Genomic DNA, 22,829 nt, shown 5'->3' with positions numbered 1-22,829 from the left:
ACTGTATTCCCCACACTGTACATTTCATATCTGTGACATTTACTTTGTAACTGAAAGTTTGTACCTCTTAATCTGCCACCTTTTTCTCACCTCCTCCCACCACCACCCCTCTGGCAACCACCTGTTTGTTCTCTGTATCTATGACTCTGTTTCTGTTTGGTTGTGTTTGTTCATTTGTGTTTTTTTTATTTTACTTTTACTTTTTATTTATTATTTATTTATTTTGCTTGCATCAGGTCTTAGTTGCAGCATGAGGGATCTTTAGTTGCGGCATGTGGACTCTTAGCTGCGGCATGCATATGGGATCTAGTTCCCCAACCAGGGATTGAACCTGGGTCCACTGCATTGGGAGCTTGGAGTCTTACCCAGTGGACCACCGGGGAAGTCCCTGTTTTGATTTTTAGATTACACATATAAGTGAAATCATACAGTATTTGTCTTTCTCTGTCTGATTAATTTCTTTTAGCATAATACCCTCTAGGTCCATCCATGTTGCTGCAAATGGCAAGATTTCATTCTTTTTCATGGCTGAGAAATATTCCTGTGTGTGTGTGTATGCACACACACACACCACATCTTCTTTATCCATTAATCTACAGGCTCCAGACGTGCAGGCTCAGCAGCTGCGGCTCACGGGCCTAGTTGCTCCGCGGCATGCGGGATCCTCCCAGACCAGGGCACAAACCCGTGTCCCCTGCATTAGCAGGCAGATTCTCAACCACTGCACCACCAGGGAAGCCCCTGTGCAAAAGCTTTTAATTTTCATTAGGTCCCGTTTGTTTATATTTCCATTTCTCTAGGAGGCAGATCAAAAAGGATCTTGCTGTGATTTATGTCATAGAATGTTCTTCCTATGTTTTCCTCTAAGAGTTTTATAGTGTCTGGTCTTACATTTAGGTCTCTAATCCATTTTGAATTTATTTTTGTATATGGTGTTAGGTAGTGTTCTAATTTCATTCTTTTACATGTAGCTGTCCAGTTTTCCCAGCACCACTTATTGAAGAAACTGTCTTTTCTCCATTGTATATCCTTGCCTCCTTTGTCACAGATTAGTTGATCATAGGTGCGTGGGTTTATCTCTGGGCTTTCTATCCTGTTCCATTGATCTATATTTCTGTTTTTGTGCCAGTACTATATTGTCTTGATTACTGTAGCTTTGTAGTATAGTCTGAAGTCAGGGAGTCTGATTCCTCCAGCTCCATTTTTTTGCCTCAAGACTGCTTTGGCTATTTGGGGTCTTTTGTGTCTCCATACAAATTTTAAGATTTTTTGTTCTAGTTCTGTAAAAAATGCCATTGGTAATTTGATAGAGATTGCATTGAATCTGTAGATTGCTTTGGGTAGTATAGTCATTTTCACAATATTGATTCTTCTAATCCAAGAACATGGTATATCTCTCCATCTGTTTGTATCATCTTTAATTTCTTTCATCAGTGTCTTATAGTTTTCTGCATACAGGTCTTTTGTCTCCCTAGGTAGGTTTATTCCTAGGTATTTTATTCTTTTTGTTGCCATGGTAAATGGGAGTGTTTCCTTAATTTCTCTTTCAGATTTTTCATCATTAGTGTATAGGAATGCAAGAGATTTCTGTGCATTCATTTTGTGTCCTGCAACTTTACCAAATTCATTGATTAGCTCTAGTAGTTTTCTGGTGGCATCTTTAGGATTCTCTATGTATAGTATCATGTCATCTGCAAACAGTGACAGTTTTACTTCTTCGTTTCCAATTTGTATTCCTTTTATTTCTTTTTCTTCTCTGATTGCTGTGGCTAGGACTTCCAAAACTATGTTGAATAACAGTGGTGAGAGTGGACATCCTTGTCTCGTTCCTGATCTTAGAGGAAATGCTTTCAGTTTTTCACCATTGAGAATGATGTTTGCTGTGGGTTTGTCATATACGGCCTTTATTATGTTGAGGTAGGTTCCCTCTATGCCCACTTTCTGGAGAGTTTTTATCATAAATGGGTGTTGAATTTTGTCAAAAGCTTTTTCTGCATCTATTGAGATGATCGTATGGTTTTTCTTCTTCAATTTGTTAATATGGTGTATCACACTGTTTGATTCGTGTATATTGAAGAATCCTTGCATCCCTGGGATAAATCCCACTTGATCATGGTGTATGATCCTTTTAATGTGTTGTTGGAGTCTGTTTACTAGTATTTTGTTGAGGATTTTTGCATCTATATTCAGGAGTGATATTGGTCTGTAATTTTCTTTTTTTGTAGTAACTTTGTCTGGTTTTGGTATCAGGGTGATGGTGGCCTCATAGAATGAGTTTGGGAGTGTTCCTTCCTCTGCAATTCTTTGGAAGAGTTTGAGAAGGATGGTGTTAGCTCTTCTCTAAATGTTTGATAGAATTCGCCTGTGAAGCCATATATTCTTGGACTTTTGTTTGTTGGAAGATTTTTTTCATCACAGTTTCAATTTCATTACTTGTGATTGGTCTGTTCATATTTTCTATTGCTTCCTGGTCAGTCTTGGAAGGTTATATCTTTCTAAGTATTTGTCCATTTCTTCCAGGTTGTCCATTATAGTGGCATAGAGTTGCTTGTAGTAGTCTCTTAGGATGCTTGGTATTTCTGCGGTGTCTGTTGTAACTTCTCCTTTTTCATTTCTAATTTTATTGATTTGAGGCCACTCCCTCTTTTTCTTGATGAGTTTGGCTAATGGTTTATCAATTTTGTTTATCTTCTCAAAGAACCAGCTTTTAGTTTTATTGATCTTTGTTATTGTTTTCTTTGTTTCTATTTCATTTCTTTCTACTCTAATCTTTATGATTTCTTTCCTTCTGCTAACTTTGGGTTTTGTTTGTTCTTCTTTCTTTAGTTCCTTTAGGTGTAATGTTAGATTGTTTATTTGAGATTTTTCTTGTTTCTTGAGGTAGGCTTGTATTGCTGTAAACTTCCCTCTTAGAACTGCTTTTGCTGCATCCCATAGGTTTTGGTTTGTTGTGTTTTCATTGTCATTTGTCTCTAGGTACTTTTTGATTTCCTCTTTGATTTCTTCAGTGATCTCTTGGTTATTTAGTAAAGTATTGTTTAGCCTCCACGTGTTTGTGTTTGTTATGTTTTTTTCCCCCTGTAATTGATTTCTAATCTCATAGTGTTGTGGTCAGAAAAGATGCTTGATATGATTTCAATTTTCTTAAATTTACTGAGGCTTCATTTGTGACCCAAGATGTGATCTATCCTGGAGAATGTTCCATGCGCACTTGAGAAGAAAGTGTAATCTGCTGTTTTTGGATGGAATGTCCTGTAAATATCAATTAAATCTATCTGGTCTATTGTGTCATTTAAAGCTTGTGTTTCCTTATTAATTTTCTGTTTGGATGATCTGTCCATTGGTGTAAGTGAGGTGTTAAAGCCCCCACTATTACTGTGTTACTATCAATTTCCTCTTTTATAGCTGTTAGCAGTTTCCTTATGTATTGAGGTGCTCCTATGTTGGGTGCATATATATTTATAATTGTTATATCTTCTTCTTGGATTGATCCCTTGATCATTATGTAGTGTCCTTCCTTGTCTCTTGTAACAGTCTTTATTTTAAAGTCCATTTTATCTGACATAAGTATTGCCACTCCAGCTTTCTTTTGATTTCCATTTGCATGGAATATCTTTTTCCATCGCCTCATTTTCAGTCTGTATGTGTCCCTAGGTGTGAAGTGGGTCTCTTGTAGGCAGCATATATATGGGTCTTGTTTTTGTATCCATTCAGTGAGCCTGTGTCTTTTGGTTGGAGCATTTAATCCATTCACGTTTAAAGTAATTATCAATATGTATGTTTCTATTACCATTTTCTTAATTGTTTTGGGTTTGTGTTTGTAGGTCCTTTTCTTCTCTTGTGTTTCCCACTTAGAGAAATTCCTTTAGCATTTGTTGTAGAGCTGGTTTGGTGGTGCTGAATTCTCTTAGCTTTTGCTTGTCTGTAAAGCTTTTGATTTCTCCATCAAATCTGAATGAGATCCTTGCCGGGTAGAGTAATCTTGGTTGTAGGTTCTTCCCTTTCATCACTTTAAATATGTCATGCCACTCCATTCTGGCTTGTAGCATTTCCACTGAGAAATCAGCTGTTAACCTTATGGGAGTTCCCTTGTATGTTATTTGACGTTTTTCCCTTGCTGCTTTCAATAATTTTTCTTTGTCTTTAATTTTTGCCAATTTGATTACTATGTGTCTCAGCGTGTTTCTCCTTGGGTTTATCCTGTATAGGACTCTCTGTGCTACCTGGACTTGGGTGGCTATTTCCTTTCCCATGTTAGGGAAGTTTTCGACTATAATCTCTTCAAATATTTTCTCTGGTCCTTTCTCTCTCTCTTCTCCTTCTGGGACCCCTATAATGCAAATGTTGTTGCGTTTAATGTTGTCCCAGAGGTCTCTTAGGCTGTCTTCATTTCTTTTCATTCTTTTTTCTTTAGTCTGTTCCGCAGCAGTGAATTCCACCATTCTGTCTTCCAGGTCACTTATCCGTTCTTCTGCCTCAGTTATTCTGCTATTGATTCCTTCTAGTGTATTTTTCATTTCAGTTATTGTATTGTTCATCTCTGTTTGTTCTTTAATTCTTCTAGGTGTTTGTTCTTTAATTCTTCTAGGTCTTTGTTACACATTTCTTGCATCTTCTTGATCTTTGCCTTCATTCTTTTTCCGAGGTCCTGGATCATCTTCACTATCATTATTCTGAATTCTTTTTCTGGAAGGTTGCCTATCTCCACTTCATTTAGTTGTTTTTCTGGGGTTTTATCTTGTTCCTTCGTCTGGTGCATAGCCATTTGCCTTTTCATCTTGTCTATCTTTCTGTGAATGTGGTTTTTGTTCCACAGGCTTCAGGACTGTAGTTCTTCTTGCTTCTGCTGTCTGCCCTCTGGTGGATGAGGCTATCTAAGAGGCTTGTGAAAGCTTCCTGATGGGAGGGACTGGTGGTGGGTATAGCTGGGTGTTGCTCTGGTGGGCAGAACTCAGTAAAACTTTAATCTGCTTGTTTGCTGATGGGTGGGGCTGGGTTCCCTCCCTCTTGGTTGTTTGACTTGAGGCAACCCAGCACTGGATTGTACCAGGCTCTTTGGTTGGGCTAATGGCAGACTCTGGGAGGGCTCACGCCAAGGAGTACTTCCCAGAACTTCTGCTGCCAGTGTCCTTGTCCTCACAGTGAGACACAGCCACCCACCCCCCGCCTCTGCAGGAGACCCTCCAACACTAGCAGGTAGGTCTGGTTCAGTCTCCTATGGGGACACTGCTCCTTCCCCTGGGTCCCGATATGCACACTACTTTGTGTGTGCCCTCCAAGAGTGGTCTCTGTTTCCCCCAGTCCTGTCTAAGTCCTGTAATCAAATCCTGCTAGCCTTCAAAGTCTGATTCTCTAGGAATTCCTCCTCCCATTGCCGGACCCCCAGGTTGGGAAGCCTGACGTGGGGCTCAGAACCTTCACTCTAGTGGGTGGACTTCTGTGGTATAAGTGTTCTCCAGTTTGTGAGTCACCCACCCAGCAGTTATGGGATTTGATTTTATTGTGATTGTGCACCTTCTACTGTCTCATTGTGGCTTCTCCTTTGTCTTTGGATGTGGGGTATCTTTTTTGTGAGTTCCAGTGTCTTCCTGTCGATGATTGTTCAGAAGTCGGTTTTGATTCCGGTGCTCTCACCAGAGGGAGTGAGAGCATGTCCTTCTACTCTGCCATCTTGAACCAATCTCTCTCTATGGCCGTTTTTCAATTGGGTTGTTTTTGTTTTTTTGATGTTGAATTGTATGAGTTCTTTGTATATTTTGGATATCAACCCCTTGTCAGATATATCATTTGAAAACATCTTTTTCTATTCAGTAGGTGGCCTTTTCCTTTGTTGATAGTTTTCTTTGCTGTGCAAAAGCTTTTTAGTTTGATGTAGTCTCATTTGTTTATTTTTGCTTTTGTTTACCTTGCCTGAGGAGACATATCCAAAAAAATATTGCTAAGACTGATGTTAAATAGCAGACTGCCTGTGTTTTCTTCTAGAAGTTTTATGGTTTCAGGTCTTACATTTTAGGGTTTAATCCATTTTGAGTTTATTTTTGTATGAGGTGTGAGGCCATCTTTTCCCCATTGTATATTCTTGCTTCCTTTGTTGTAGATTAATTGCCTGTATAAGTATGAGTTCATTTCTGGGCTCTATTCAGTTCCATTTATCTATGTGTCTGTCTGTTTCTGTGCCAGTACCATATTGTTTTGATTACTGTGGCTTTTTATATAGTTTGAAATCAGAGAGTGTGATACCTCCTGTTTTGTTCTTCTTTTTTAGGATTGTTTTGGCTGGATTACTTATGAAACTAATAAAGCTTAAGCTTCAGACTTGTACTTGCATGGGCTCCTTCTAAAGCAGTGTACATTTATAATTTTTTTATTTTGTAATTTTAATTTTATATTATTTTTTCCAAAGAAACCCCCCTCCCAAATTGTTTAAGCTTCAGAGTACACAAAATCTGTACCTACTCCTGCACAGAGGGCAAAAATCTAGTGAAATCCTATCATGCAGATATAATCATGGTTAATTCTCCAGATGTTTTCCTGTGTAACAATATATTACTTTTTACAAAAATTGGATTGTACTCTATGTAGTGTCTGGCAATATTATTTTTTCCCCTTAATATATTTGAGCCTCCCCCATCCCTTTTTTTGACCTGAAAACATTTGATTGAAATATTTAAATAGTTCAACCAGAAGTAAAATATTACAGAACTAAACCGAATGGAGAAGGACAGTACAGCTAGCACCATGACACAGGGAGAGGAAAGAGTATGTAGAGCAGGCCTCACTGTTACAGACATGCTGCCTCAGTAACCTATGTATCTGCTTGGTATCACCTAGCACAGCTGTAACTGTACAATTATTTGTGTAATTTTTGTTGACCTCAGCCTCCTGCATGACATTTTAAACACTTTGGGATAGGGATGGTGGCCTGATACAGAGTAGGTGTTCAACAGATATCTGTTGAATAAATCCTTGAGTGTTTGGATGTTGAGGATTGAGTTCAAGGGAATACTGGATGTGGAAATTAGTAGGAACTCAGCCAAGAGTGTCAGATGTCAGAGAATTGTTGGGAAGATGTGTTTTAGCGAGGGTGTTAATGTTGTATCTGGAGAACCAGTAAGGAAGGGTCTACTTAACTCCCAAGTGCTACAGAATGGGCAGGGTGGCATTTTAGAAAGGACACTGATAATTTAGAAGGAGAAGATGTGGGTTTAAATCATTTTTGAGGGGGGAATGGGAAGCGAATTTTTTAACCTATAATGGGGCCCCTAGCATAGTACCTAATATATAGTCAATGCTCAGTAAATTATTTTTGATTCTGAATCAGAAACTAGAGATCTGTGTTTGGCCTGGGAGCAGAAGCAAGATGCAACTAAGAAGGGAAAGGAGATTATTTACTTAAGCTGGACAAAACTGAGTTCAGTTATGCAGTGAGCGTGGTTTGGGCTCTGAGATACATCACCTCGTGGCAAAGCTACTTCTTACACTAATGGTTGCTTTGAGAGTCAGTGGCGGAGGGGAAGGAATTGGTATATGAGGTAGATTTGCCATCCCAAAGTTCCAGTCCGTCCTTTGGGTGGTGTCAGTAGGTGAATCCATAAATGACTTCTGGGGAGTCCTCTCCCTCAATTGGGGAGACTCTAGTACTTTTTCACCATTACACACTGGTGACAAGGGTATGGATATTATGTGTATTTGGGCACCAGATCTTCAGCTGCCTTCTATTAACACACAGGAAAGGCATTGGAAACCAATGGTTGTGCCAGAGACCCCAGGAAAGAGCCATGGCCCAAAAACTATAGGGTCATTTATTTTTCCCTGACATTCATGTCCCTTTCAGGTGGAGGGTGGACCCAGGACAATGGCTGCTGCTCATAATTTGGAGATGGAAGAAGATGTGAATCTGAATAGGGATAGAGAGATGAAAGAAATGCTGGAAGAGGAGAAAATGAGAGAGTACAGGGCAGGTAAAGATCCCTTCAAGCCTAAAAAGGTCCAGAGGATTGTCTCAAAATGGATGCTTCCTGAACCGATGCGAAGAACATACCTGGAAAGAGCTAACTGCCTCCCGCCCCCTGTGTTCATCATCTCCATCAGCATTGCTGAGGTAAGCGTTCGGGGTGGTGGGCACTGGTGCAAGGACCCCTGGGGAGTTGTACACACACACTGGGGCTTTAGATCAGGTCTAGATAAGAGACTGGAAAACGTAAGAGGTGAGCTTGGCGACGGCAAGTACAGCACACACAGAACTCGACCTCACCCTCTCCAGAGTTCCCTTCCCAGGTTTTTCTTATGTTCCCAGTCACTTTTAGCCAAGGGTTGAGTTTTATTTTTCAAACAACTTCCCTGCCCAGCAGTGACCACAGTTTTAGTGGTTTTGCTTCATTTTAGTTTGGGGGACTTTAGAAATCAAATAATTTTGGGGTTGCAAATTGGTTTGATCTCATGAACCAACTTTGATTGATTGGTAAGGTCTATCAGGAGCCATATGTTTAGAAGAATTATAGGTTGCCTCCAGATTTCAGTAGGACAAAAATGGGATCCTCTAATGATGTCTACTATGTGCAGCATGTAGTGGGTTTCAGACTCTGGTCTAGTCAATCCTTCTGTTTTCCAGAAAAGCGTGCAAGGCCTAGAGACGTGGGGCGATTTGCCCAAGGCCACCTACTTAGTTATTTGGCCAGGACTGGGCTTCTCCTGAGCCTCATCTCACCCAGCTTTTTCTCCCACACCATGATGTCTCATAAAGGAATTGACAGAGGATGGCTGCCTGTGGAGTGTGACTTTAGGGCCATTAGGAAGTCCCTAATGTCATCCTCTTAATTCCCACTGATGCCTCAACTTCCTTATCAGTGACGGTATTAGTCAGGATTCTTTAAAGAAACAGAACCAATAGGATGTATACACCCTCATACACACACACATTATCTATCTATCTATCTATCATCTATCTACATACATATGTATATGGAGAGAGAGAGATTGATTTATTTTAAGGAATTGGCTCATGTAATTGTGGAGGCTTGGCAAGTTTAAAATCTACAGGGTAGGCCAGGACTGGAGACCTGGGGGTAAGAATTACAGTTGAAGGCCAAAAGCCATTTTTTAAAAAAATTTTATTTATTTATTTAATTAATTTTTGGGGCTGCGTTGGGTCTTAGTTGCGGCATGCAAGATCTTTTTTTTTTTGTTGCACCGTGCGGGCTTCTCTCTAGTTGTGGCGCACAGGCTTAGTTGCCCCACGGCATGTGGGATCTTAGTTCCTCAACCAGGGATCAAACCCACGTCCCTTGCATTGGAAGGTGGATTCTTTACCACTGGACCGCCAGAGAATTCCCTAATTAAAAAATTTTAAACAAATTTGGGAATTCCCTCACAGTCCAGTGGTTAGGACTCAACACTTTCACTGCCAGGGGCCTGGGTTTGATCCCTGGTTGGGGAAGTAAGATCCCACAAGCCACATGGCATGGCCAAAAAAAAAAAAAAATTCTTTTTTAAAACGAATTTTTTATTTTGGAATAATTTTAGCTTTACAGAAAATTTGCAGAGATAGTGCAGAGAGTTCCTGTATATCCCTCACACAATTTCTCCCATTGCTAATATCTTGTATTTCCATAGTACATTTGTCAAAACTAAGAAACTCATATTAGTATATTAGTATTAACTAAACTCCAGGCTTAATTTGGCTTTTACCAGTTTTTCCATTAGTGTCCTCTTTCTGTCCCTCTTGTACCCTCGAACCTAGGGTATCATGCTGCATTTAGTTTTCATATTCCCCCCAGTTTACTCTGATCTGTGACAGTTTCTCAGTCTTTTTTTTTTTTTTTTTTTGCTTTAAAATATGCTGTTTATTTTTTCTCCAATTATAAAAATAATACATTGTCCAAACAGATAGTTTAGGAAACACAAAAATCCACCCGGGAAAATGACAACAAAAGCCCTTTCATCCCACCAGCCAGAGATGAGCTCTGCTGGTGTCTGTACAAAGGCACATCTGAGGCTGTGCACCCAGCCTTGGGCTCCGCAGAACTGAGGTTGGGACTGCAGGCCAGGAACCTACAGCGAGACACACATAAGACGGCCGAGCAGGATAAAGGCGGAGTCTTGTCCTCCAACAACTAGAAGCCGTTTCTTCCTCCTCGGCACATGGTGAGGGCCAGCGTCCCAGGCCCTGCAGAGACCCCCCCAGCAGCTGCCAGGCGAGCACAGTCTACCCAGACGCTCTGGAATGATTTTGAAATCTGGAGCGGATTCACGGCTACCCGTGTGCTAATTTCACTCACGGCTTCCAGATCTGCTCCCTGGGCCAGTAGCGGGTGGGGAGAGGGCTCTGGCCGGGGTGCCCGAGGGGCCTGGACACGGGCCATCACTTGCAGAGAAACGCCCGGGAGCCACGCATCTCACCGGGGACTGGCCTGCCGGGACCTCACCACGTATAGACGATGCCTTTAAGTCCGGGCAGAAGACAGAGAACTCACACTAAAAGAAAGGCTGCAGTAAGGCTCCAAAGTTTCTGCACATAGAGCGATGGCCTTAAAATCCCCTCCCCTTGACCATTTTTGATGCTGCAGAGCCCCATCCACCCAGGGACACAGGAAGAGCACGTCTGGGCTCCCTGGGGACAGGGCTGGCCTTTCCTCCTCTCAGCCAGACGCCCACGTCCATGGCCACAGACGACACCCCAGGGCTCCACAGGGCACAGTGGGGATCTGCGGGCAGGGACCCCGAGGCTGTGGGTGCGACCGCAGGTTCCAGAGCGGGCACCAGGAGATGGGGGTTGGATTCCCAACTCTGCCGCCTGCTGCCTTTGGACCAGGCAGTCTCTTGGGGCTCCGTTTCCTTGACTATAAAACAGGAATAACGCCCACCTCATGGGCTCCTGAAGGGAGTACCCATCACAGTACCCATCACTCTTTCCCATTAACCTGCTTCGTGTCAACCCTGCGGCTCTCATTTTTAAAAAAACTGTCCCTCTGAGCACTGACCAAAAGCCTGGGGGGATAAATGGGAGGTTTATCCTATCCAGAGCCAACCCGAGTCTATATCCAGCCTGGCCTGCCAGGTGGCGAGAAACTGTGAGCCCACGGCCTGGACCCTGGATCAGAGACAGCAGCCCGGCGAGGGCTCTGCCAGGGCTGTGTTCAGACTGCAGAGCAGACAGGGCCCAACAAAGGACGGGTTTGTGCGGAGGGGCCCTGTGGGGGGCACCGAGGCGATGCAGGCAGACCTCGGGGGAAGGAAGCCCTTTCACCGGCCAAGCTGGAACCCTCCCTGCAAAACACTGAATCCCCCATCATTGTTTTGCCTTTAATCACATTTTTAAACACTTAACATACGAACATCTGTTCCTTGATGTTTTGTCTGTTCGTCTGTCATCAAAATGAAAGTCCAGAACCTTCCGTACTAATTTTAAAGTCGGGCTGAACGTTTAGTAATGAACAAAGCTGCTTAAATTTCCCTCTAATTTCGTCTAAGTTTTCGTGAAGTTTATCATAAGTAGGGTCATCATAAGGGAATTTCTGAATCATTGCAATCAGCGATTCTAAGACCTTCACCTATTTGCTGTCTTTCTCAGTGGAGCAACTGTGCAGGAGACATCTCCGAGCAAAAGCGAAACCTTGGTAGCACCTGATCTCAGATCCGATTTTAGCTCCATGAAACGTGCCATGCTGCCTTCCTTCAATCATACCCAAACTACTTCCTTCTTCATAGCCTTCCTGATACCCCTCCCCGTGAAACCTCTCATCCGCCATCACGATGGCGTCGAATGTGTCTTGACTCCCGGCCGTGGCGGCAGCCGCCCCGCCCCTGCCCCCGCCCCTGCCCCTGCTCCTACCCCTGCCCGTACCCTTACCCCTCGGGCTCCGCCGCCCTGTGCTGCTGCCGCAGAGCCGTGAGGCTCGTGCACGGACGTACCGCTCCTGTGCACGGACGTACCGCTCCTGGGGAGGCGAAGTCCACTTCCCAGTTTCAGTCTTGGCTTTCCATGGCTTTGATAGTCTTGAGGAGTACTGGCCAGGTATCCTGTAGAATGTCCCCCAATCTGGGTTTGTCTGATGTTTTTCTCGTGATTAGACTGAAGTTATGGGTTTGAGGGAGGAAGACCACAGAAGTGAAGTACCCTTCTCATCAGATCACTTCAGGGAGCAGAGGATAGGGGACATCCACATGACATCCCTGTGACATTAACCTTCATCACTTGGTTAAGGTCGTATTTGCCAGGTTTCTCCACTGTAAAGTTACTATTTTTCCCTTTCCCTCCTCTATTCTTCAGAAACCAGCAGTGACTTAATTTCATCTTAAGTTGTAAATGAACGACCAAATAGTGAGTTTGGGAAGATGAGGGCAGTGGGTATTTAAGAGAGGAAAGTGGGTTCGAAAGATTCTTCTTTGCAGTTTGGTCTACAGCTGCTCCTAATCGCTGGAGGAAGTGCCCACAGTTGTATATGGTCAGATATATGGCAGGGAATTGAATTCCTGTCATCTTCTGAGCACATGCTAGGGAGTGGCCCTCTTGAGAGCTAATTGTTTGAAACAGAGGTAGTGCCCGTGGGCTTTAATGGGGCCTCTCTCTGCAGAAGGTGTGGTTAACGTCTGTGTCTGCCCCTCCCTGTCAGCTGGCAGTGTTTATTTACTATGCTGTGTGGAAGCCGCAGGAACAGTGGATCACCTTGGACACAGGCATCTTGGAGAGTCCCTTTATCTACAGTCCTGAGAAGAGGGAGGAAGCCTGGAGGTTTATCTCATACATGCTGGTGCATGCTGGGTAAGGACTGACAGTTAAGTCACTGATGTCAGAGGTGACTATAAGTCATTGTAACCCCGAGCATTTGTTCGGTGCTTTATTATTGATCAGGCACTTTCACGTCCATAATCTTGTTTGATCCTCATGGCAACCCTAGGAGGCATGTATTACTCTTGCTGTTTCGTGTCTGAGGCTTACGGAATGTAGACTCTTGCTCCGTGTCACACAGCTAAGTTGTAGAGTGAGGATCTCAACCCATTAGTGCTAACTCTAGGTCCAGTGTACTTTGTGTTGCATTGTAACTGCCTAATATTGGTATGTCTGTAGGAATATTAATGAGAAGAGAAATCGTTACCAAACCAAAAGTGTGTTCCTCAAGCTGTGTGATGTTGTTAAATGTTCTTTTGAAAATGTGAATCATCAGTGCCATCCTCCCCACCTCTGCCAAACACTTAAAAAATTAATTCATGAGCATTTCGATGAGTGTATAATAACGTTCATTTAGAATAATACAAGCAATAGGTGATGTAGAGCCTGCCATTTTTGCTTACAGTTTTTAAAAAAAATTTATTTATTTATTTTTGGCTGCGTTGGGTCTTTGTTGCTGCCCGTGGGCTTTCTCTAGTTGCAGAGAGTGGGGGCTACTCTTTGTTATGGTGTGCAGGCTTCTCATTGCGGTGGCTTCTCTTGTTGCGGAGCATGGGCTCCAGGTGCACAGGCTTCAGTAGTTGTGGCTCACGGGCTCTAGAGCGCAGGCTCAGTATTTGTGGTGCACGGGCTTAGTTGCTCCGGGGCATGTGGGATCTTCCTGGACCAGGGCTCAAACCCGCGTCCCCTGCATTGGCAGGCCGATTCTTAACCACTGTGCCACCAGGGAAGTCCCTGCTTACAGTTTCTTAAATGCTAATAGCCTTCAGTGACCTTGCTCAGAATCCGTGATTCACCATGCCCACTGCAGACAGTGAGCAGCTTGCTACTGGCCCCTCCTCTCTGGTGGACTCCTGGGGTTTCAGATGATGCCAACTTCATGTATGCAACCTACCCAGCCCTGGACCTTGAAAGATAACTCTGGCCAGTGGCTAAATAGGGATCCATGGCAGGACACAGGGCTCAGAGACTTGACAAGTTAGGGACAAAATCACCAATTGCCCCATTTCTGTGGATACTTCCACACTTTAGTTTTCCATTTAACAAGTATGTTCGAAGCAAATGTGGCTTCTGCACTCAAAGACTTTAAAATTATAAGGGGTAACAGTCAGTTAAATAGTAATGCAAGGCAGTATAGTATTACAGTATACTGTAATTATTTAACCTCTTTGTGCCTCAGTTTCCACATCTCTAAAATGGGGTAATAGTACCTACCTCATAAGGTTGCTGTGATTAAATGAGACAATGCTTTTAACAATTTTTACAGCGTCTGACACATATAGTAAGACACTCAAAAAGAATTTGCAAGGCTGTGTAGGACATGTCACATATGGGTTGTATAAATTAGGGATTCTTTTGGATGCAAGTGACAAGAAAATATAACAGGGGCTTAAACAAATGTAGGTAAATCTTTTGCCCATATAAGAAGCCCAGCGGTAGCTGGTTGGTTCATCTGTTTAACGAAGCCAAGACTCGATCCTGTGCTGACATTTCTGCTTTTCCCTTCGCCTTTCTGTCATGGTTGCAAGTTGGCTGCTGTAGCTCTGCATTCAAAGCAGGAAGGGGGAAGAGGTAGTACCAGGTACTGGTGACATCTATCCCTTTTGTTTCGATAGAGGCTCTCTTAAAAGTCTCCTAGCAGTGTTCCTACCTAAGTCTCATTGGCCAGGACTATGTGACCTGGCTACCCCTAGCTAAGAGAGATTGGGAAAATCAATACCAGCCCTTCTACCCTCACTAGAGGAGGTAGACAAGGGATAAAGAAATGGATGTTGGATTAACTACAGAAATATAAACAGAAAAAGGGGATGATCAGGATGGGGATGGCTTCACAGATGACATGGATTCAAGTTGGACCTTGAAGGGTGCATAGAATTTGGATGACAAAAATTAGTATTTCTCTTCTGGGTATATGATAGGATCTCAGCATTATGCCACTTCTACTCTAGCTGTTGAGCAGCGGAAAGAGTGCTTGGGGTGATTCTTTGCGGTTTTGTGCTATTAGTCACTTTGTCCTCACACTGTTCCCAGAGGACAGGATGGGATAGCTTTCTTTGAACTTCTTGTTCCAATTCACAAGGTGCACATATTTCAAAAACCTGTTTATGTATGAGGCCTCCATAAGATTGGTATAACTGTCCTGGCTAGACTGTTCTGTGCTGAATTACGTGTTACCTCTCACATGTCTTTGAAGATGGCTTGTACAGTGATAGTTGTGGCTGGATGCACATGTCGCCTAAAGGTAAGTAATCTGTTCTGTAGGGTTTGCCCAGAGAACCTCTTCAATGGTCTGCTGGATATCTGTTAAGTAAATTAGAATGCAAAAACACAATCCCTAAAACTAATATGAAAGCGGCTGCACTTTGTGGAAGATTCAACACCTGTGTTATTTTTTAACTTTTTGGTTTAACCCAAAATCTCTTAAAAAAAAATAAAGCATTGTGTTACATGGCAAGTAAATTAAGGATTACTGTAATGTGGGAATTTGCTAAATTACATTCAGAGATTCTCCAGAGATGCTTGTGGGGTTTGACAAGTAAAATAATGTGAATTTCACTTAAAAATATTTTTCCCTATTTAAAAAGTATAATAAAAAACATCTGTACTCAAAAATGTTATATGCCAAATTATAGTACATGGGCGATACCAACTTTAGCTATTGTTACTAGGTAAACTTTTTGTTTTCATTCTGGTAAACTTAAAAAAAAAAACCTTTTTAATGTAGAACTGGGAATGAGGTTTCTCTTCCCATCTCTGTTTCATTAAAGACTATCCTGAAGGTTGTTTTCAGGATTTTTAAACATCCTGAAGGTTGTTTAAAAATCTATTGAAATTTCGGGGCTTCCCTGGTGGTGCAGTGGTTAAGAATCCACCTGCAAATGCAGGGAACACGGGTTCGAGCCCTGGTCTGGGAAGATCCCACCTGCCGCGGAGCAACTAAGGCCATGCACCACAACTACTTTGCCTGCGCTCTAGAGCCCGCGAGCCACAACTACTGAAGCCTGGGAACCTAGAGCCCGTGCTCCGCAACAAGAGAAGCCACCACAATGAGAAGCTCACGCACCGCAAGGAAGAGTAGCCCCCGCTCCCCGCAACTAGAGAAAGCCTGCGCTCAGCAACAAAGACCCAACGCAGCCAAAAAAAAAAATCTATTGAAATTTAGACTCAACATGAGTGAATTAGTATTTTCTCAGTACTACTGTGCAACCAAAACAAAAGCAGATGTTGAAGCTGACATATGATGGTAGTTGTCATCTAAACCCCGTAACTGCAAGCTTATTTTCCTTAAAGAAGCCTCATTGCTCTTTGTTTGACATTATCAGTAATTGTTGTAAAACAGAGCTTATAAAATAAATGTATACTTCTGGGGCTTCCCTGGCGGTGCAGCGGTTGAGACTCCGCACTTCCACTGCAGGGGGCACGGGTTCGATCCCTAATCCGGGCACTAAGATCCCACGTGCCTCACAGTGCGGCCAAAACAAAAAACAAAAGTGTACTTCTAAAATATCCTTTTATCTGCTTTACATATTGAAGCTTCATGTAAGATTTTATTTTTTTAAAAAGTCGCCTAAAAAAACTGGAAAGTGGAATTCAAGTTAAGCAAGTTCTTAACTAGAAACAACACATCAATGCCTGTTAATCTCCCAAGGAAATAACTGCCTGGGCTAGTCATAATGTTTGACAACTGTGTTTGTCTCTGCAGAGTTCAGCACATCCTGGGGAATCTTGTTATGCAGCTCGTTTTGGGTATTCCCTTGGAAATGGTCCACAAAGGCCTCCGCGTGGGGCTGGTGTACCTGGCAGGAGTGATCGCAGGTTAGTGCTCTGAATGCAACACAGAATCAACACCTCTGGACTCTTAGGAGGTAATAAACAAAGGTAATAAACATTTAAATCAAGATTTGTTGCATTCCTCATATGTGCTAGGGTACCTGATAAGTTAGGAAATACGTTAATTAGAGATAAGATAAGCGTATAGAGAGGTCTTTGTGCCCATTCTCAGGTATGTCACAGTCACACAGGGTTTTGCACCATTGGAAACTGAGTAGTTTGGTGTTCAGGTGTATATATTGGATAAAGGACTAAAGCCAGAAGGTCCTTATTTGTCAAGACTAATGATTTGGGGAAATAAGGTGATCAAGATTGCATTTAAGAAAGATAACTTCAAGAGAATGTTGAGAACAGCTAAAGGGACCCAAAGACTGGGTAGGGACTATCCCCCTGGGCCTAGCAGCATATGCCAATGATCTCTCATGCTGGGTGTGCCAAAGATGATTCATTAGGGTGTGGGCAGAAAATATCAGAACTCCTATCTATCCATTTATTTATTAGAAACTTTAAAAAATTAAACTTTTTATTTTGAGATAATTATAGATTTACACTGTAAGAAATTAAGTACCTAGAGGTCCCATGTACCCTTTAACCAGTTACCCACAATGGTAACAGCTTGCAAAACTATAGTACAGTATCCTAATCAGGATATCTACACTGATACAAAGTACAAAATATTTCCAACACCACAAAGATTCCTCACAGTTGCATTTTTACAGCCATACCCTCTTCTCTCCCACCCCTTACATGTTCCTTTACCCCTGGCAACCACTAATCTGTTCTGTTTCTATCATTTTCTCACTTCAAGAATGTTATATAAATAGCATAATACAGTATATAGCCATTTAGGATTAGCCTTCTTCGCTCAGCATAACTCTCTGGAAATTCATGTAGGTTGTTGCATGTTTCAATAGTTCATTTTTATTGCTGAGTAGTATTCCATGGTGTGGATGGAAAACCACCACAAGTTTAATCCTTCACTCACTGGAGGACATTCCAGTTTTGGGCTATTACAAATAAAGTTGCTATAAACATTTGTGTACAGGTTTTTGCAAACATAAGTACAGTTTTGTGAACATGAGTTTTCATTTCTCTAGGTTAAACATCCAAGAGCAAGTTGGTTGCGTTGTATGGTAGTTGTATATTCAGTTTTTTAAGAACCAGCCAAAATGTTTTCCAGAATGGCTGTTTCATTTTACTTTCCTCCCAGGTTTGTATAAGTGATTCAGTTTTCTGCATCCTCACCACCATTTGTCACTATTTTAAATTAATTAATTAATTAATTAATTAATTAATATTTTTGGCTGTGTTGGGTCTTCGCTGCTGCTCGCGGGCTTTCTCTAGTTGCCACGAGCAGGGCTACTCTTTGTTGTGGTGCACAGGCTTGTCATTGCGGTGGCTTCTCTTGTTGCAGAGCATGGGCTGTAGGCACGCGGGCTTCAGTAGTTGCGGCACACGGACTCAGTAGTTGTGGTGCACGGGCTTAGTTGTTCCGTGGCATGTGGGATCTTCCCGGACCATGGCTCGAACCCGTGTCCGCTGCATTGGCAGGCGGATTCTTAACCACTGCACCACCAGGGAAGTCCCTGTCACTATTTTTAATTTTAGCTGTGCTCGCACGTGTGTGATCTCATCATGGTCTTAATTTGCATTTCTCTAATGGCTAATGATGTTGAACATCTCTTCATGGGCTTATTTGCCATCTGTGTATCCTCTTCAGTGAAATGTCTGTTCATGTCTTTTGCCCACTATCTAAATAATTAGATTTTTTTTAACTGTTGAATTTTGAGAGCTCTTCATATATTCCAGATCCCAGTCCTTTATCAAATATGTAGTTTATAGATATTCTCTTTCAGTCTGTAGCTTGTGTTTTCATTGTCTTAACAGGGTCTTTCACAGAGCAAAAGTTTTTAATTTTGATGAAGTCCAGTTTATCAAGTTTTCCTTTTATGAATCGAGCTTTTGGTTTCATGTCTAAGAACTCCTCACCGAGCCCTAAGTTTTGAATATTTTCTCCTATCTTATCTTCTGAAGTTATGTTTTGCACTTTACATTTAAGTATGTGATCCGTTTGAGTTGGTTAGTTTTTGTATAAAGTGTGATGTTTAGATTTTCTTTTTGTTTGTTTATTTGCCTATGGATATCCAAATACTCTGGAATAACCTGTTGAAAAGACTATTCTTCCTTCACTGAGTTGCTTTTATACCTTTGTCAAAAATCGGTTGGCTGTAGTTTTGTGGAACAATTTCTGGGTTATCCTTTTTGTTTCATTGATCAATGTGTCTACCCCTCCACCAATACCACATAGTCAGTACCACTGTAGCTATATAATAAGTCCTGAAATCAGTGAGAGGGAATCCTCTCACTTTTTGCTCATTTTAAAGATTACTTTATGCATTTTTCTTTTACATAAAGATTGGTGTCTAATTTTCTTTTTCTTCTGCGATAACAAAAAGCTTTCAGTAGTAAGCTACTTAACAGATGTTGCTGAAAAGACAAACACAAAATATGTCTCTTCAAAGACATAACAGTATATTTCTCTTAAGGAGTGATAATGTAACTACTTTTCCAAAAATACTCATGCTATGAAAGGGGCATTTTGAAAACTGGTCAATGGAAATCATTCCATCATTATGTGATTTTGCTCCTGAAGAAGATGCAATAACTCTCACAAGTTCACACTTAAAAAGCCAGGAAACAATTTTCTCAATTGATTTAAAATTTCTCAGTGAAGAGTTCTAGTGGGTTTTTAAACTTATTGACTGTAACACTTTCTGATTAGTTTGCAAGAACAAATGACTGATGTTAGGGAAGGTGGGAATTAATCGCCACATGACAACAAAAGTTTTGCATAATTGGAATAAGTATAGGCAATGATGCAATTCTTCCATTTGAAACTGGACATTGTTTTTAAATTTTATATTTTGGTAATGACAGTGATTAAGAGAAAACTTCCATGGAAAATAATTGAACTTAGAAGTATATCTTTGCATTTCTGTCATGATATTTAACCAGGATTTTTAAAAATAATGAAGCTTATTTAATAACACTGCTCACTGAAAGATCTTCTTTTTAAAGACTATTTTTTAGAGCAGTTTGGGGTTCACAGCAAAACTGAGAGGATGCTATCGAGATTTCCCATTCATCCCCTGCCCCCCCACAGGCACAGCCCCCTCCATTATCAACAGAATGGTACACTCTTTACAACTGATTAACCTGCATTGATGTATCACAATCAACCAAAGTCCATGAAAACTAGGGTTCACCCTTGGTATTGTACAGTCTATGGTTTTGGACAAATGTATACTGACATGTATCCATCATCACAGTATCATACAGAGTAACTGCACTATCCTAAAAATCATCTATGATCCACCCATTCATCCTTCCCCATCCCCCAACCCCTGGCAACCACTGATCTTTTTACTGTCTCCATCGTTTTCCTTTTCCAGAATGTCATATAATTGGAATGTCATATAATTGGAATCATACAGTATGTAGCCTTTTCAGATTGGTTTCACTTAGTAATATGCATTTAAGTTTCCTCCATGTCTTTTTATTGCTTGATAAGAATTTTTTATATCATTAATGAAGTAAAAATAATTTTAAAATATTGTGTAACCAATATATCCCATCCTTTAAAATTCTGTTTTTGTGTTTTTAAACACATATACATGTAGTGGTACATATACATGTAATTTATAAGTGAATATATCTATACTGCAGTGGTACATATACATGTAATTTGTAAGCGAATTTACCTATACTGCAGTGGGTAGTTGTATTAGTTTCCTAGGGCTGCCACAGACTGGATGGCTTAAAACAGTAGAACTGCATTATCTCACAGTTCTGGAGGCTAGAAGTCTGAATCCAGGTGTCAAGGGCCATGCTCCCTCCGGAACCTATGTGGGAGACTCTGTCCTTGCCTCTGCCTGGCTTCTGGTGGTGGCCATCAGTCTTTGGAGTCCCTTGCCTTGCAGCTGCAGCATTTCAACCTCTGCCTCCATTGTCATATGGCGTTCTCCCTTCATGTGTCCCTGTCTCCTCCTCTTGTAAGGACACAGTCATGTTGGTTTAGGGGCCCACCATACTCCAATATGACCTTGTCTTAACCAGTCACATCTGCAACAATCCTATTTCTACATAAGGTCACATTCCGAGGTGCTGGGGGGTTAGGACTTCAACATATTTGGCGGGGGGGGGGGACACACACCATCTGACCCATGGTGGTGCTCAAAATTTTACCCATCACAACTGTACCTGCTTCCCAGAGCAGCGGGGACAGAGAGCAGGAAACCATCATGAGACATGGTAAAGAGATAGGCTTGGCCAGGCTTAGCGATGCAGCTCCCCATCCTACTTCCCTCCTACCTTTGTGGATCTTGTTCTTCCACCTCCTCCTTCTGTTCCTGCACACACCCGTATTTCCTGGCTCCAGCATCTATACCTGTTTCTCCCACAGCTTGATTTCAACCTGTGGAATCAGCTTTGCCCCAGTTTCAGAGTAGAGAGAGAGGAGAGAACGTGAATAACCTGTTCCCATCCTCTGCCTATTTTTGCAATAACTTTTGGCAGGTATCTCTTTGCCATGCCAGTCTCTCCTTCACCTGCTGCTGGTCACCTTCCTCAAACACAGATTAGATCATATTACACCCTTCCTAAAACATTTACAGTGGCTGATAGAAAGCTGAAATGTCCAAGATTGCTCTGCGTTACCCTCCACTGTCTGGCTCCACTGCCTTTCATTCTTTTCTTCTTCTTCTTCTTCTCCTCCTTCTCCTTCTTCTTTTTTAAGGAAGAATAAACTTTTTTATTATGTTTTAAAAAAAGAAATTATATATGAAGAGGTTAGAGGGAGACGACGTAAAACTTTTTTAAAATCGCTTTTGAGGTGTGATTGACATACAAAATTTTGTACATATTTAATGTATACAACTTGATGAATTTGGACATAAATATACACCCGTGAACTCATCACCACATTCTATGCTGTAAACGTATCTATCACCTCTGAAAGTTTCTTCCTGCTCAGTGTCTTTCTTGTTTTGCTTTTTTTTTTTTTAAATGAGGGAAGCGGTAATACTTTATTTTTACCTTTTGACCGCTTTCATCCATTTCTCCCATTGCTTTGCTTTTTTCCTAGATTCCTTCATATGTAACATCATTTTAGTTTCCCTACCCTTGCTCCTGGCAAAGCGTGGTCTTGAATTAGCAGTATTGGTATCAACTGGGACCTTGTTAAAACGCAGAATTTTGAGCCCCACACCAGACCTACTAACTTGCATTTGAACAAATCCACAGGTGACTAGTAAAGATTGAGGAGCGCCGGCCTGCACTCCGCTCAGGGTCCCCCAACCTGACTGACGGTCAGAAGCACCTGGAGAGCTTGTTAAAGCTAAAGTTATTCAGATCCCACCCAGATCTACTGAATCAGAATCTCTGAGAGCATGGCCCTAGGATCTGTGTTCTTTTGTTTTTCTGTTTAGTGAGGTATAATTGACGTATAATAACTGTTGATGTTTTGATATGTGTATATAACCATGAAACTATCACCACAGTCAAGGTAATGAACGTTACTCCCGCCCCCCCCGCCCCCCCCCCCCCCCCCCCCAGTTTCCAGTAACCTGTTGGAATCTCATCTTCCTGCCTCTCTCTGTCCCTCCCTCACCTTCCCCTGGCAACCACTGATTATCATAGGTTCAGGTGTATTTTCTAGAATTTTATATAAATGGAATCATGGAGTATTCTTTTTTTTTTTTTTTGTCACTTCTGTTATTCAGCATAATTATTCTGAGGTTTGTCCATGTTGTTGTGTGTATGAATAGTTGATTCCTTTTTGTTGCTGAGTAGTAGTTCATGGTGGGAATATACAGCAATTTGTTTATCCATTCTCCTGTTGTTGGACAAACAACAGGGTTGTTTGTTGTTTGTTGTTTGTTTGGGTTGTTTCCAGTTTGGGACTATTACAGATGAAGCTGCTATGAACACTGGTGTACAGTCTTCGTGTGGACAAATGTTTTCAGTTCTCTTGGGTAAATACCTAGGAATAGAATGGCTGGATTCTATCATGGGGTTACTTTTAACTTTTAAGAAACTACCAAATTTTAAAATA

The 22,829-nt window shown here is 41.7% G+C and overlaps 1 protein-coding gene and 1 pseudogene across 2 annotated transcripts in view; one reads left to right on the top strand and one right to left on the bottom strand.

Moving 5' to 3' along the window:
* The window catches only part of RHBDL2 (rhomboid like 2), a 52,993-nt gene that overhangs the window by 16,936 nt on the left and 13,228 nt on the right, over positions 1–22,829 (top strand). For both annotated transcript variants that reach the window (XM_007164737.2, XM_057540648.1), the window contains exons 2-4: positions 7,835–8,101; positions 12,612–12,760; positions 16,590–16,702. In XM_007164737.2, the coding sequence (XP_007164799.2) occupies positions 7,856–8,101; positions 12,612–12,760; positions 16,590–16,702 (508 nt within the window). In that variant the 5' untranslated portion in view covers positions 7,835–7,855. The remainder of the gene's footprint in view (positions 1–7,834; positions 8,102–12,611; positions 12,761–16,589; positions 16,703–22,829) is intronic.
* Positions 11,298–12,164, bottom strand: LOC103019774 (protein LTO1 homolog; annotated as a pseudogene).

The sequence above is a fragment of the Balaenoptera acutorostrata genome, chromosome 1 (genome assembly GCF_949987535.1).
Source record: "Balaenoptera acutorostrata chromosome 1, mBalAcu1.1, whole genome shotgun sequence".
Taxonomy (NCBI): domain Eukaryota; kingdom Metazoa; phylum Chordata; class Mammalia; order Artiodactyla; family Balaenopteridae; genus Balaenoptera; species Balaenoptera acutorostrata.
This window is presented reverse-complemented; position numbering and strand designations above follow the sequence as displayed.